Source organism: Phodopus roborovskii, unplaced genomic scaffold (assembly GCF_943737965.1).
Source record: "Phodopus roborovskii unplaced genomic scaffold, PHOROB, whole genome shotgun sequence".
NCBI classification, from domain to species: domain Eukaryota; kingdom Metazoa; phylum Chordata; class Mammalia; order Rodentia; family Cricetidae; genus Phodopus; species Phodopus roborovskii.
In genome coordinates this window covers 17,015,147-17,030,755 of record NW_026126511.1, presented here as the reverse complement: position 1 = coordinate 17,030,755, position 15,609 = coordinate 17,015,147, and the positions used below count along the sequence as shown (strand labels likewise).

The 15,609-nt window shown below is 41.3% G+C and overlaps 1 protein-coding gene across 1 annotated transcript in view; it reads right to left on the bottom strand.

The window, feature by feature from the left end:
- Positions 1 to 4,986: 4,986 nt before the first annotated feature.
- LOC127230442 (uncharacterized) overlaps positions 4,987 to 15,609 on the bottom strand; it is a 56,150-nt gene continuing 45,527 nt past the window's right edge. The window contains exon 4 of the mRNA XM_051195753.1: positions 4,987 to 6,801. Within this exon, the coding sequence (XP_051051710.1) occupies positions 4,987 to 6,801 (1,815 nt within the window). The remainder of the gene's footprint in view (positions 6,802 to 15,609) is intronic.

The following is a 15,609-nucleotide window of genomic DNA, read 5'->3' as shown; positions in this document are numbered from 1 at the left end:
TAATGCTCCAATTACCATCATCAAAATAACCAGGATACAGATTATAGAATTTTCAGTCTTGCCCTACATGGATTATTTTGAAAGGAAAAAAAAAATCATTACTCTTTTATAAAACGGGTAAAGTAGTAGTTGGAGAAGGTCATAGACACCCTCATTTGGTTTTACCCTTTGTGAGGGCTTATAAGATCAGAATTCCAAATTTTTTCTGCTTGATTTTAATGAAAAAGTCATACATAAATAAAGAATAACCCCTTCTTAGAGTGTGAAAATTAGAAAGTAAAAGGTTATTTTGATATTTTCGGTAGAGGCTATTGTTAATAATATTCGAACGCATTCAGCTATACATGTGATGGAATATGTGCACCTCTGCACTCTCGTATGCCAGTGGCCACACATCCATAGGTGTGTGGGGGGGTCTCATATAAACACAATGGTGTTCCTGAAGAACATTTTAAAAAGAAGTTGCAGGATGCTGGAGAGATGGCCCAGGAGCACTGACAGGTCCTGAGTTCAATTCCCAGCAACCACATGGTGTCTCACAACCATCTATAATGAGATCTGATGCCCTCTTCTCCCGTGCAGGCAAAACAGTATACACATAATAAGTAAATAAACCTCAAAAAATGCTTTTAAAAAAGTGGAGGATGTAAGCAGTGTGGTCATTATTCTTGGTTAATCTTTCCAACTATGTATGAATGGCATGCACTCCCTTGTCACTTTACTTTTAACCTAAGATTTTCAAATTAAGAAGTTGCTGTAACATTTTGAAATAGTATCCAGTATTGGTAAATGTAAGTTGAAAAATGAAAATGTCACAAATGAATTATGAGTGTATTCTCCCTACCATTAGGGAAAATAATTAGAGTAATCTCAAAAGCATTAACAATAAACATAATTCATGATCTAATAGCTGTAGTCTAGGAAAATATGATAATAGAATAATTAAGCATGCGCATAACAATTTTTGAGAAATAATGCTTACCATTTCTAATTTATAATATGGGAAAATTGAGGGATTGCTAATTATATAATCAATAATTCAGTCATAATTTAAGGTACCATAATTTAGGATACCATTAAAATCATGTTTATATTCAATCAAACTATAGTTTTGTGTTTCCAAATATAAAAATATTTAAAAAATGATACTGAAGAAAAAAACTGAACACATGTATACACCAAAGAAAATAATTCTGGTATTTGATTTGGTTCACTTACCCTTTTTTTAACCCTTTATAAGAAATTGATTTTTTCCCTGAGGTAGTGTATTTGATTAAGGTTTCCCTTCCTTCTGCTCTCCCCAGTTCCTTTCCACCACGTATCCCATCTGGACCCACACCCTTTCTGTCTTCTAAGGGATAATAATAAAAAAATTAATATAATAATATAAAACTAAAACTAACACATTGGAATGGACAAACCAAGCAAGCCGAAGGAAAAGAGCCCAAGAGAAGGCACAAGCAACAGAGACGTACTCATTTGCACACTCCGTAATCCCATGAAAATCATCAATCTAGAAGGCAAAGTATGTACACAGAGGGCCTGGTGCAGATCCCTGCCTCAGGCTCTGTGCGTTCATCTGTGCACTGAACACACACACACACACACACACGGTGCTTTAGAGGTCCTTGTCTGTCCGCTGTCTCCTCTGGCTCTTACATTCATCTATCCTCCCTTTTTGGGGTTCACTGAGCCCCAGCAGGAGGGATTTGATGGTGACATTTGGTTACAGCTTAGTATTCCAAGGTCTCTCATACTATGCATAATGCCCGGCCGTGGCTCTATTTATTTATTTATTTATTTATTTATTTATTTATTTATTTATTTATTTCAGCTGCTTCAGGAGGACTTCAGGAGGAAGGACTTTAGGAGGAAGTTTCCCCGATGGTGGCTGACCAAGGGACTGATCTATGATGAGTATAGCTCAGTATCACTGGGAAGAGCCACTTTATCATTAATTTTTTTTAATGAGTTGATACAGTTATTTATTTATTTATCTTAAATTACATATCAATCCCACTTCTCTCCCTCCCATACCCCTCCTGCCACCACCCTCCCATCCCATTCCCCCCCCCCACTCCACAGGGAGGGTGATGCCTTCCAAGAGGGTTCAACAAAATTTGTCAAGTCATTTGGAGTAGGGCCTAGGCACCCCCTCCTGCCTCTAGGTTAAGGGACTAACTTATCCACCGTCATGGAGCCCTCATCTAGTAGCCGATGGAAACAGAAGCAGACGTCACAGCTAAACACTGAGCCAAACTGGAATCCAGATGCAGAGAGGGAGGACAAAACCAGGCTGGAGAAACCCACAGAGACAGCTGACCTGAACAAGGAGCAGCTAACGGCCCCCAGACTGATAGCTGGGAAGCCAGCATTGAACTGACTCAGACCCCCTGAACATGGGTCTCAGTTAGAAGGCCTGGGCAGTCTAAGGGAGCTCGGACAGTGGAACCAGGATGTATCCCTGGTGCACAAAAGGACTTTGGGGACTCATTATTGTTTTTTAAACAGTAGGATTTGGTTTTACCCTATGCCCCTGGGCTATCTAGTCTCAGATTCTTGTGCACCCAGGCAGTATCAGCATGGGCTCCTCCTGTGCCAATGACCTCAAGGCTACCCTGCATTTTCCCCCTGCCACATTCAGTGTGTCTGGTTTTATGGTGAGGTCTTTGATCCACTTGAGGTTGAATTTAGTGTAAGGTTTTAAGTATGGATATATTTGACCAGCACCATCTGCTGAAAATACTGTTGTGGTTTTCAGTGTTTGTCTTGGTTCTGTATAAGAAATGATGTCCCTGTAAGTATGTGGAGTTTTGCCTGAGTTTACATTTCAATACCATCAATTAATGCCAGTATTATGCCATTCCTTTTTTTTTCTTTTGACCTCAAGTGAAATTATAAATAAACAGAAATTTGGGATTAAACACTAATATAAATACAAAATTTCTACTTTTACATGAGAAAATATAAGATGATATCCTCTTATACTTTGAATCAATTTTATTAGCATTATTAGCATTTATTAGCATTATTTTTATGGTACTTATACTTTGTGTTGTTTCAATGAATATAAATACATGTGGAACCATAATAAAATCAGGACATATAGATATCCATTCTACCAACACTGCATATTTTGTGATGAAAACATTGAAAATCTTCTCTTTCAATTTCTTTGAATTACATAATATATTGTTTTCACTGTATTTATTTAACTCTGAAATTGTACATTTGAGTATGTTTCTCCTCCTATATAACTATATTCAATACAGTAATTGACAAACTTATCACCTTTTCTTTCTACCATTTCTATGTACCTCCTCTATAAGATTTCTAACCTCCTCTATAAGATCAACTTTTCTAGTGCCAGATATGGGTAATGTTTACTCTTTGAAGCCTGGCTAATTTCACATGGTTTCCAGTGCCATCTGTCTATCCTTATTCTAATGATGAGGTTCCTTTCTTCTAGAATATTAAAGAAAATTTACAAGCAATAAAGTAGAGCAAAGGACAAAAGGATCCTTAGATAAAGCATCCTGGGAGAAATGCCATCCTTAGAGAATGAAGAATATCTCACTTTATTTTACAATATCTGTTGAATGTATTTATCATGGCTGAACAGGGGAACATTACACTGTTACAGTGTGTTACATGATGTTCTAATCATTTTCTCTCTGATCCTGGGTATTCCAAGAGACATCTCCTCTGTGAACCTGAGGGGCTTCATGAGCATTGAACTAGCACCAAGGAACCATGGCTACTGGATTTACAGAGTGCTTCCTACATGATGCAACACCATCTGCCTGTATCGTACGTTATAAGAGAGCATCCTGTTTAGATAAGATTAATGCAAGTGAGACATGAATGCTGAACACAAAGATATGGTATTATATGTTCTATATTTGAATGACAATTAGTATTAGTCTAGCTCTGTATTACAACTTGCAATCAGGGATAGTGTTACTGCCAGAAGTTCTTTTTGTTTGTTTGTTTGTTTAGGATTGTTTGAGCTCTCCTGGATTTTTTTGTGTGTATGTGTTTCTATATAAAGCTGAAAATTGTGTTTTCAAGATCTGCAAACAATTGAGTTATAGGAATTTCATTGAACCTAGATTGCTTTTAGCAGGATGGCCATTTTTGCTATGCTAATCCTACTAATCTACGAGTGTGGAAGATTCACTATTCCATCTTTTGTATTCTGTTGGTGAGGCTTGCCTCTAAGTTTTGCATTCCAGTTTCTATTTTTTTTTTATTTCCAGATTTCCCACATTTTGGGCTTTCTTTATTGATTCTATTTCCAATTTCAGGTCTTGAATTATTTAATATATTTCATCCCACTGTTTATTTATCTATTTATTTTGTGTTCTCATAGATTTCTTTAAGGTAATCATTCATTTCTCCTTTAGGGACCTTAATCAGATTCATATTTTGAAGGTCTCTTTCTTGTGCTTCCAGATACGTCACAGTGCTCAGGGCATGCTGTGGTAGGATTGCTCGGCTCTAGTGGGGACAAATTGTTTTGCCTGTTTCTGCTTTTTAATGCTGGTATCTAGGCAACTGAGTTTGGGATGATTACAATTCTAAGTTATGATATCTGGCATTCTCTTTGTTGGCTGTGGTTTTTCCCCCTTGGTTTCTGTTACCTTCTCTGGTTCTTTGGAGAATGTAATGGCTATGTGTTGCCTGGTAGGATTTTTTTTTTCTGGGATCCTGATAGGGAGGGTCCCTACCGGTTCCAGATAAAATATGTGTAGGTATTTGGAGCTGACACTTAGTAATAGGAATGGGCTTGGAGGAGGTGGAGTTGAAGGGTTCACAGGATGGAGGAAATCTGGATATTTCACCATAATCTGGTTATTACTTTGGGGGTCAAGACAGAGAGTGTAAAGGGGCTACAGTAGAATTTCTACTCTCAACTTGGGGATAAGAATGCGGCCATTGTACTTGGAGGAATGGAGGGAGAGTTTAAGATTCACATTTGCCTACCTACTTGGTTGACAGGTTAGGCCTATGTGGTCTCTGAAAATACCTGCTGGAGTTGGACTTTGGGGGAAGTAAAGAGGGGGGGCATCTATGAGGTCCACTGGAGGTGGGGGTGAGGGTGAGGGAGGGCGGTCTGCAGCAGCGGATCCGCTGGGGTGAGGGTGAGGGAGGGCGGTCTGCAGCAGGGGATCCGCTGGGGGTGAGGGTGAGGGGAGGGCAGTCTGCAGCAGGGGATCCGCTGGGGGTGAGGGTGAGGGAGGGCGGTCTGCAGCAGCGGATCCGCTGGGGGTGAGGGTGTGGGAGGGCGGTCTGCAGCAGGGGATCCGCTGGGGGTGAGGGTGTGGGAGGGCGGTCTGCAGCAGGGGATCCGCTGGGGGTGAGGGTGAGGGTGAGGGAGGGGGGTCTGCAGCAGGGAATCCACCTGGGGTGAGGGTGAGGGAGGGCGGTCTGCAGCAGGGAATCCACCTGGGGTGAGGGTGAGGGAGGGCGGTCTGCAGCAGGGGATCCGCAGGGGGTGAGGGTGAGGGAGGGCGGTCTGCAGCAGCGGATCCGCTGGGGTGAGGGTGAGGGAGGGCGGTCTGCAGCAGGGGATCCGCAGGGGGTGAGGGTGAGGGAGGGCGGTCTGCAGCAGGGGATCCACCTGGGGGTGAGGTGAGGGAGGGCGGTCTGCAGCATCAGATCCGCTGGGGGTGAGGGTGAGGGTGAGGGAGGGCGGTCTGCAGCAGGGGATCCGCTGGGGGTGAGGGTGAGGGTGAGGGAGGGCGGTCTGCAGCAGCGGATCCGCTGGGGTGAGGGTGAGGGAGGGCGGTCTGGAGCAGCGGATCCGCTGGGGGTGAGGGTGTGGGAGGGCGGTCTGCAGCAGGGGATCCGCAGGGGGTGAGGGTGAGGGAGGGCGGTCTGCAGCAGGGGATCCACCTGGGGGTGAGGTGAGGGAGGGCGGTCTGCAGCATCAGATCCGCTGGGGGTGAGGGTGAGGGTGAGGGAGGGGCGGTCTGCAGCAGGGGATCCGCTGGGGGTGAGGATGAGGGTGAGGGAGGGCGGTCTGCAGCAGCGGATCCGCTGGGGTGAGGGTGAGGGAGGGCGGTCTGCAGCAGCGGATCCGCTGGGGTGAGGGTGAGGGAGGGCGGTCTGCAGCAGGGGATCCGCTGGGGTGAGGGTGAGGGAGGGCGGTCTGCAGCAGGGGATCCGCTGGGGGTGAGGGTGAGGGAGGGCGGTCTGCAGCAGCGGATCCGCTGGGGTGAGGGTGTGGGAGGGCGGTCTGCAGCAGGGGATCCGCTGGGGTGAGGGTGAGGGAGGGGCGGTCTGCAGCAGGGGATCCGCTGGGGGTGAGGGTGAGGGAGGGCGGTCTGCAGCAGGGGATCCGCTGGGGTGAGGGTGAGGGAGGGCGGTCTGCAGCAGGGGATCCGCTGGGGGGTGAGGGTGAGGGAGGGCAGTCTGCAGCAGCGGATCCGCTGGGGTGAGGGTGTGGGAGGGCGGTCTGCAGCAGGGGATCCGCTGGGGTGAGGGTGAGGGAGGGCGGTCTGCAGCAGGGGATCCGCTGGGGGTGAGGGTGAGGGAGGGCGGTCTGCAGCAGGGGATCCGCAGGGGGTGAGGGTGAGGGAGGGTGGTCTGCAGCAGGGGATCCGCTGGGGTGAGGGTGAGGGAGGGCGGTCTGCAGCAGGGGATCCGCTGGGGGTGAGGGTGAGGGTGAGGGTGTGGGAGGGCGGTCTGCAGCAGGGGATCCACCTGGGGTGAGGGTGTGGGAGGGCGGTCTGCAGCAGGGGATCCGCAGGGGGTGAGGGTGTGGGAGGGCGGTCTGCAGCAGCGGATCCGGATCCGCTGGGGTTAGGGATTGGGAGGAACGTCCCAGCAGGTGCTCTGCTATGTAGAATCCTGAGGATGAGACTGGGAGATTGGATTTGGATCAGCTGAGGAACAAGTGAAGATCAGCCATAGCCTAACTGTCTTCCTAGCCTGATCCAGTTACCTCTTATGGTGATATTATTACCATAATTTTTAATTTTTAATGAGAACATGTGATTGCTTCAATGTGGAAAAAAAAAGTCTTCATTTTCAAATATCAAATGTTTTCCATCTGTTCACAATTCACACTAAACTAATTCTTACTGCTCTTGTAATTACTATCTCCCAAATATATTTCTTCCCTGCATTATATACATTAAGCCTCACAAATGCTCCCACTAAATGTTTACATTATTCTTAACTTACAAAGCCAAACTGTTTTAAAATGCACATTTACCTACTTTCAAACAGTGAGAGGAAAAAAAAAGTGCCCTCATTTGCATTTCCTTAAAGAGTGCACTAATAATGTGATTGAAAGAAACCGTGTATGAGCCTTTTAAAACAGATGTTGACTTTGCTGATATTTAAGGAGTCACTAAAAGTGAGGTGGTATTAATAGGCTTCCATGCTTTTCTAGAAAGGTCCAGAGGAAATGAATGCTGTGGTATAGTCACTGGATGATCTGAGAAACATTGCATGATTTATGCAGTGAGATTTGAGCAAGATTTTACAAAGTGCATTTTTTTATTTTTGCTGAAAGTGTCCACAAAGTTTACTTTTATTTAAAAAAAATTAAGTTTTATCCATAAGACAAATTTGTTTTAAATATTTTTTCCATCATATAATCCTATGTGAGTAATCATGATATATTGTCATTATGTTATGAATTTCAAAATACCATGTATTAACAAATTTCTCTTCATAATAAAGTGACACAAGTGGTGTTCATTTATAGTGAGCTCTGTTGGAATCTCAAGTAAGGGCAGAGGGGGATGAGGGTCACAGAAAAATGTCTGAAACATTTATAAAAACATAATGAGAGATGGTGTGGCAAAGCCACAACATGGAACCGTGGAGGGAAAAAGTAGCGGATACAGTAGAATGGGGAGTGGCAGGGCTATATGGCATAGATTAGGGGCTGGGGCTTTATCTATAGTGCTATGGAAAGGTTATGAAAGCAGCAGAGACCCAGAAAGTCTCTTCTGGAAGGATCGGTTTTTGGAAGTCATTTCATAACGACTTAACCTGAAACTGCTTATCATCTGCTTAATGGTATGGACTAATCAGTAGTGGGAATTTATTGGTGAACTAGAGATAGGGTTAGGCTTGAGGGCATGAGTGTGAAATGTTAAACAAAGAAATATGAGCACACTGAGAGTTACTTACTGAGACATTTTCAGTTAGACTGGAAATAGAACCCAGAGTGGGAAGAATGGAGTGCTTCTATAGGAAGTGACATGGGACTGGGAAGCTCAGCAGAAGCAAGAGCAGAGTTCCCAGGAAGGCACATCAGGAGATGGAGGGAGGCTAGAGAAGTTCAAATATTTATGCAAACCCACCATGGCTGACAACAGAGAGTTTGAAGGGAATGAAGCCATTTAGATGAGATGTGTGGCAGGACTCACTCATACAGAGCAATGTGGGTCCAACACTGTGACCTCGTAGGTTTTGAGGTAGTGGCTAATACAGTACCCATGGCTGGCCTGGGATGTACTATGTATCCCTGTCTGGCCTAAAACTCACAGTAATCTTCCTACCTCAGCCCCCAGAATGCTGAGATCACAGTTATCAGGAAGCAAACTTTACTTCTTCATCTTGTACAATAGTGGACAATTTGTAAGCATAGTTGCTTATGCTCCCTTATTGTGGTTTAATAAGGACCAGGATAAACAAATAGGCTGAATAGGTGTTTACTCAGGGAGAAATAACTTACAACCTAGACAGACGAACACCAGCAGGTTCCACAGGATGCTCTCCTCTCCACATCCTGCCAGCAAGAGAGAGTTCCTGGCCCCTCCTCAGACCTAGTTCCACAGGTCACTTCCGCCCCTGGCACCACCCCCAATGGGCGTGGTCGGTGCCACAGAAGCAGACAAAGTGAGTATCCCACTACACTCCCTCATCTTCACCAACATTTTATACATTTTTATCTTAGAAGTTATTACAAGATACAGTTTAAATTTAGTCTGGTTTCATGTTTACTTATATTTTTTTCTTACATGTATGTCTATGCAACATGCATGTGCAACGCCCTTGGAGGCCAAAGAAAAGGGCATTGGATCCCCTGGAACTGGAGTGAGTGTTTGTAACCATTCAGGTGCTTGGAATCCACTTCCAGTATTCTTCAAGAACAACAAGTATTCATAAACTCTGAGCCATCTCTAAAATCCTAATACCTAGTTTAATGCTTATAGACTTATAGAACTACATTATTGTAGTTAAAATTTTATATTATGGGATATGTTTTGATTCATATACTTTGAAAAGTACAAATTATCTCCAAATGGCAAGCTCAAGATGTGTGATCTTCATTCTTAGAGAAATGAAGAAATAGAAAAACCTAACTGAAGTCAGGGCAAGGGCAAAATAAGATTTGTGTTTTGAAACTGTTGGTCTTGGGATCGCTGTGAGTGAAAGGAGACTATCCATGGATCCTAAACATGACCGCAGAAAGCAAGTAACAGCAGAGAAACAGAAATAGAAAAAAATAGACCAACTTGCCCTTCTCCACTGTCCCCTCACCTTAGGACAGACACTGTCCCTGGACAGACAACTCTGAGCTCTGCCAAACAAAAATTCCATGTCCCCCAGTGTAAGTCTGAGCCTTTAAACCTACAGGTCATGATGACAACTTCTATTTGTGTTCAAGATGGCTCTTGAACCACACCTCAAAAGATTCATTTACTCATATCTACTCTATTATCAGGAGGCATAATGAGATTCACTGTTTGAAAGAGCAGTAGAAGCCATGAACAGTTAACTGTGATCATGAAATGGTGAACTACACAATCCCAAACAGGCATTCATCTTTCCATATTTATTCATCAAGAACTGCCAAAAATAAAAATAAAAACAAAATGAGAATATGCTTGTCACAATGCTAGATTATCATGGTATAGACAGAAGGAATTTATGGACCCAGGAGCTTGAAATTTGAACAGGTAATTAATTGTAAATAAAATTAAAAGAACACTGAAAATAATAAGAAATAATAAGGTGCACCCAGACATTACCCTCCAAATATAGATCATATTCCCCTGCTTTAAGTCTGTGAGAACTGTGCTGAGTTAACCTTGAAATGCAATCCATCTTCCCTTGATTTGTTGTTTAGAAGTGTTGATTGCCCCAGGGAGAGGATTATCACCTCCTGTGAATTTGAGACACTTCTGCTGGAGATTTTCCCCACAGTTGGGGATCCAGCTGATTACTGCATCTGCCCAATGTCATGGCTGGACTTTTTACTGTTTCTGCTCATCATAATCTAATCAGGTAACCAGAACTTTAGAGGACCACAGATAACAGGATTTCTGTGTTTTGATTTCTCCTTTGTGTTTCTTCCTGTAAGAGTAGATACTGCTCATAAGGAAAAAAAAAAAAAAAAAAAAAGATTATGTTTATGGCCTATTCATTTTAATCTCATCTACACTGTTTGTTTCTGGTGCCTGTCCCATTCTGCTGTAGCCTTCCTGACCCAGGCCAGGTTGTTATTGAGAAACAATTTATATTATCATTGAGCCCTTGCTCCATTCTTAGATTTGTTTCCAAAGAAGAAGCAAATGGAGTTTTCAAAAAACAAACAAACAAACAAACAAAAAAAACCAAAAAACAAAAAACAAATTTTTAATCTTCCTTTTATAGAATGCTAGACAATTGTGAGTATAATTGCTTATGCACACACAGCTTTACTTACATACATTTTATCTTATAAGTTATTGAAAGCACAGCTTAATATTTATAGAAAAGATACTATAGATATGCATTTATGTTTTTATATGAAGAGCAGATATCAGAACTTATATAGGGATTTTTACTCACATATTTGGGAAAGTAAAAATAATTCAGAATTATCAATCCTTAACTCCCAAGAGGGAAAACAAATATATGGATGAGTTCTGAGAATCAAGTTGTCTCTAATCCAGAACAATATTTCGAAGAGTAAAAAAATACCATGTAAATTTATCGTAGACAGACAGCTATTTCTTGAGTGTCTAAATTTGATTAAGAATTCAAAAACATAATATAAATTCAAATTTTTATAATATGGCAAGTTAGAGGTACTTTGCATATTTCTGAATCTCTGCTAGAGGACACAGAAATAGGTCTGTCCTACCAGGAGAAGTGAGGGATACAGAAAGGCACAAACATACAGCAGTAAGTGTATGCTTTATAAAGTGCTTTATAAAGCAACCTGGTGAAATCCAAAGTATTGCAGTTTAGCTTTATAAAAGAGACAAAAAGAAAAACCCTAAGAGTTAGTGCTTGGCAACTTGGTAGAGAAAGGGAAGCTCCTCCTCCATGGTACATTAAATAATAGAGAAAAGGAAAGCGAAATTCTCTAATTATTCATTTTGTTGAATACATTCTTTTTTTTCCATTTTCTCCCTATAGTCATGCAGTTATTTTTTTTAACTTCCAGCTCTTTATATGATGTTTTCCCCTGCAGCCATGTGATACATTGACTAGAAGGGATATGGAAAATCACCTAGGCAGCTGTTACAGTTGTCAAGTTTGGCTTCTAGGCAGGGCATCGTGGTGATAGATCACCAGATAGTAGCCATGGAGCTGAAGCAAATAGGTAAGTAGATTTTCAAGATTGTGTATTAAATTCTCCAACAACATACTAAAAAAATTAGCTCAGTGGATAAATTCACTTGTCACATAGTCAGTCCGATTTCTAGCTGTATACCATGGTGTGTGTGTGTGTGTGTGTGTGTGTGTGTGTGTGTGTTGGAGAAAGAAAAGGGATAGCTATGGGGATTACTCCCAGTATTCTGACATGAGAAACTCATTTAAAAAGTATTTTTAAATAAATAAATTTATTTCATGTGTATGTATGTGTGCCTGAGTATATGTACATATACCTCAATGGTACCAAAGCCCAAGGAAGTCAGAAGAAAGTGTTAAATGCCCTGTAACTGGAGTTATGGGTGATTATAAACCGATGATCTCCTATGAGCTCTGCATGAGTGTGCAGGGCTGTGCAGACACATATGCACGTATACACCAAGTGTTTCTATCTATAGAGCACACACCAATACATCAACTATTACAATTTATGGGGCATGTAATAGCAATACCAATTCTATTAAGGTACACATAAATAAATGTATTTATCAAAGTGTAAAATGCTATACAAAGATGTACTAAAAGACGTAAAATTAAAGTATTAAAATAGTTAGGTTATTTCATAGAGATTAAATATATTGATGTTTAAAGATGTGTTCAAGGTGTTTCAGGTATTACTTTGAGGAACTAGAAGATGGAGGCTATATGAATTATGTAATTTTAATGTTTATTGAAGGTTCATTCCCAAGAGTACATTCGTTTAAGGTTTATAAATATTCAATTATCGTTAATGTGACGTTTACCTCAGTTAGCATTATTTTAGACCTTTGGCTTATTGTTAAATTTTTCAAGTTTCCATATAGGTATATTTTTGTATTAATCTTTCAAATGCTGATTCAGTAGTTCATGCATGCTTCATGGGAGGCAGAAAAAATTTATAGCCTCAGATAAATTATAGGTGTAAAATGTTCAAAAAAATAGTAATTTTACCTTGTCATTTGGATTTTTGCTAAAATGTCACTTTCATAGAATTTTAGAGTTGTCAAATCAATAGATAATAAAGGAAACAATAGTTTCATAGTGTCCTTTAAATGATATTTTAAAACAGTGTGAGTAAAGTCCAGGCTGAACCAATCAGTAAATGTTGTGCATTATGCATCTTCAAATGCACAACACTATGCTTGTGATTACTTGCTACATATCCTTCCATTGCTGTTTCTGATCCAAAGTCTATGGGTATGCTAAAATTAGGGTATGTTTTACGTTTTTAGTTTATCTTTGAATTATCTTAGTTTAAACTATACTCCAGTTGTAGCATACACATAGACTTTGGATCAGAAACATGGCACACTAAGTGGTTGGGAAGTAGCACAACACTTAGGCAATGCTTTCTGTTCTTCTGACTCTCTCACCCTCTCTCTCTCCCTCTTTCTCTCTTTCTCACACACCCACCCACCCCCCCCACACACACAAGAAAAATAAAATAAATAGTATACCGTGATACTAGTCTATATGTCAACTAAGATATTATTGGAAATTTCGTGTTACAGAATGTGCTTGTTTTCACTAAAGATTCAAGACTTATGGAAAAACAATGTATTATCTTTCATTTATGGAACGTTAAGTATCCAATGTAGGCTTCAAAAGTTGTCTTAGTCTACTTAGAGCTTCCCAATTAAAATAAAGCTGAATATGTCACTCAGATAATATGAAGTTATACCACAGTGATCCTAGAGGTAGGGAATATAAAGTCAAGGTTCTATCAGTGCAGTCACTTGTGGGAACTTTTTGTTTATGGTTTTCCATTGCTGTCTTCCTTGTGTGTCATCAGATGGGGGAGGAACAGAAAGGGAGAAAGGGGGGGACATTTCTGCTATTTCATCCCCCCTCTTAACATGCAGCCAACTTATCACAAAACCCTAACTACACCTACAGTCAGTCACTTTAGGGCTAGAGATTTGTGATGATTAATGACTACTGTCAACTTGACAAGATCTAGAATTACCAGTTAATAAAACTTCAGGTACACTTGTAGGAATTGTCTAGGTCAGTGCTTATCAACCTTCCTAATTTTGACCCTTTAACAGAAGTCTTTATGTTGTGGTGACCTTCAACCATAAAATTATTTCATTGCTACTTCATAACTGTAATCTTGCTACTGTTATGAATTATAATATAAATATCTGATATGTGATCCCAAAGAGGTTGTTACCCACAGATTGGGAACTACTGGTCTAGATGAAGTAAACTGATGTTAGAAGGCTCATGCAAAAAGTAGGTAGTCCCTGGCCTAGATCCTGGACTACAATCAAAGAAGACAGCTATTCATGGAGCAGCATGTATTTCTTTTCTATTCTTAGCTGTGTCTACAATGTGACTAACCATCAGCTTCAAGTTCCTGAAGGTATGCCTTCTCTCCATTGATGGACTGCATCCTTCAATTGAGAAAAACGTAATCCTTCTTTCTTAAGTTGCTTTTGTCAAGGTGTTTTTTATCATAGCAGTAAGAAAAAGTAAGAGAACACTCAACACACGCATTTGAGAGGAAAACATTTTTATTAGCCTATAACGCTAGGCTACCATCAAGTGTTGCCTGTGTCTAATTCCTTTCCTTTTTCAGTTTCTAGATGGCTCAATTTCTGTATTAGTGGGATTTCTACTGCTGTGAAAAGACACCAGAGCCAAGGCAACATATAGAAGGAAGGGTTTATTTAGGGCTTACAGTCAAGAAGGATAGGAATCCGTCACTGTCATGGCAGGGAACATGGCAGCTGGCAGGCAGACATTGTACAGGTACAATAGCAGAGAGTTCACAACCTGATCCACAAGGATCCACAAACAGAAGGCTTCGCATACTGGGAATGGCACTAACCTTCTGAAACCTCAAAGCCTGTCCCCAGTGACGCACCTCTTTCCATAAGACCTGACCTCCTAACTGGTCCTCCAACTAGAAACCAATTACTCAAACATGAGCCTATGGTGGGGGACATTCTCATTCAAACTGCTACAGTACTCTTGTCCCCTGGTTTTTGACACACTTCTCTCCTAAAAGTTAATGCATTGATTGACGAGGGCTGAAATTCATCACAGAATGAGTGGCTTGAAATGAAATTTTTTTTTCTCATAATTTCAGGGAATCATGGTAAGAGCAGTTTGTTTCCTTCTGAGGTCTGCAAGGGGGACTAAGAAGATCTCTGCTCACACCTGTTTAGCTTCTGGTTGTGTGTCACCTGTTTTATCTTCCTTGATGTGTCTATATCCTCTCCAGTTCTCCACAGTCACAGAAAGTCACCATTGCATCTCAACATTTGGATTTGTTTGCCTTTGTGAATGTCCTCCTGTGTCCCAGTATGCTGCCTGTTTCAGGACATCCATTATATTAAATGGGTCTTGAGCTGGTTAGTTTTTGTCAACTGAACACAAACAAGAGCAACTTGGGAAGAGGAAACCTCACTTGAGGATTTGTCTCCATCAGATTGGCTTGTGGCTGTATTTGTGGGGCACTTCTTTTATTAATGACTGATGTGGCCCAGCTCTTTTTGGGTTGTTGCATCCCACCAGGTGGCCCTTGCTGTATAAGAAAGCAGCTGAGCAAGTCAGTAAACAGCTTTCCTCCATGGTCCTTCCTTGGCTTGTGTTTTGAGTTCCTATCTTGACTTCCCTCTCTGATAGAATGATAGAATGTATCAGGATATGTATGTCAAATAAATCCTTCCCTCCTCAAGTTGCTTCTGATTATGGTGATTACCACAGCCACCAAAAGCAGACTGATAGTATAGGACCCATACTAATAGTCTCATTTTAATTTATTACCTTTTTAAAGAACCATATCCGAATTACTGAACTTTAGCCAATTTGGAAACTACACACACACACACACACACACACACACACACACACACACACACACACACACAGAGAGAGAGAGAGAGAGAGAGAGTTATTGCTGCTCTGAAACAAAGGAGGAGAACACAGCTCTTTATAATTTCACTTCAAACTATTGCTTTTCCCATTTTGAAGTCTGATGATTTCCACCAAATATTTAAATTTTGCTTCATG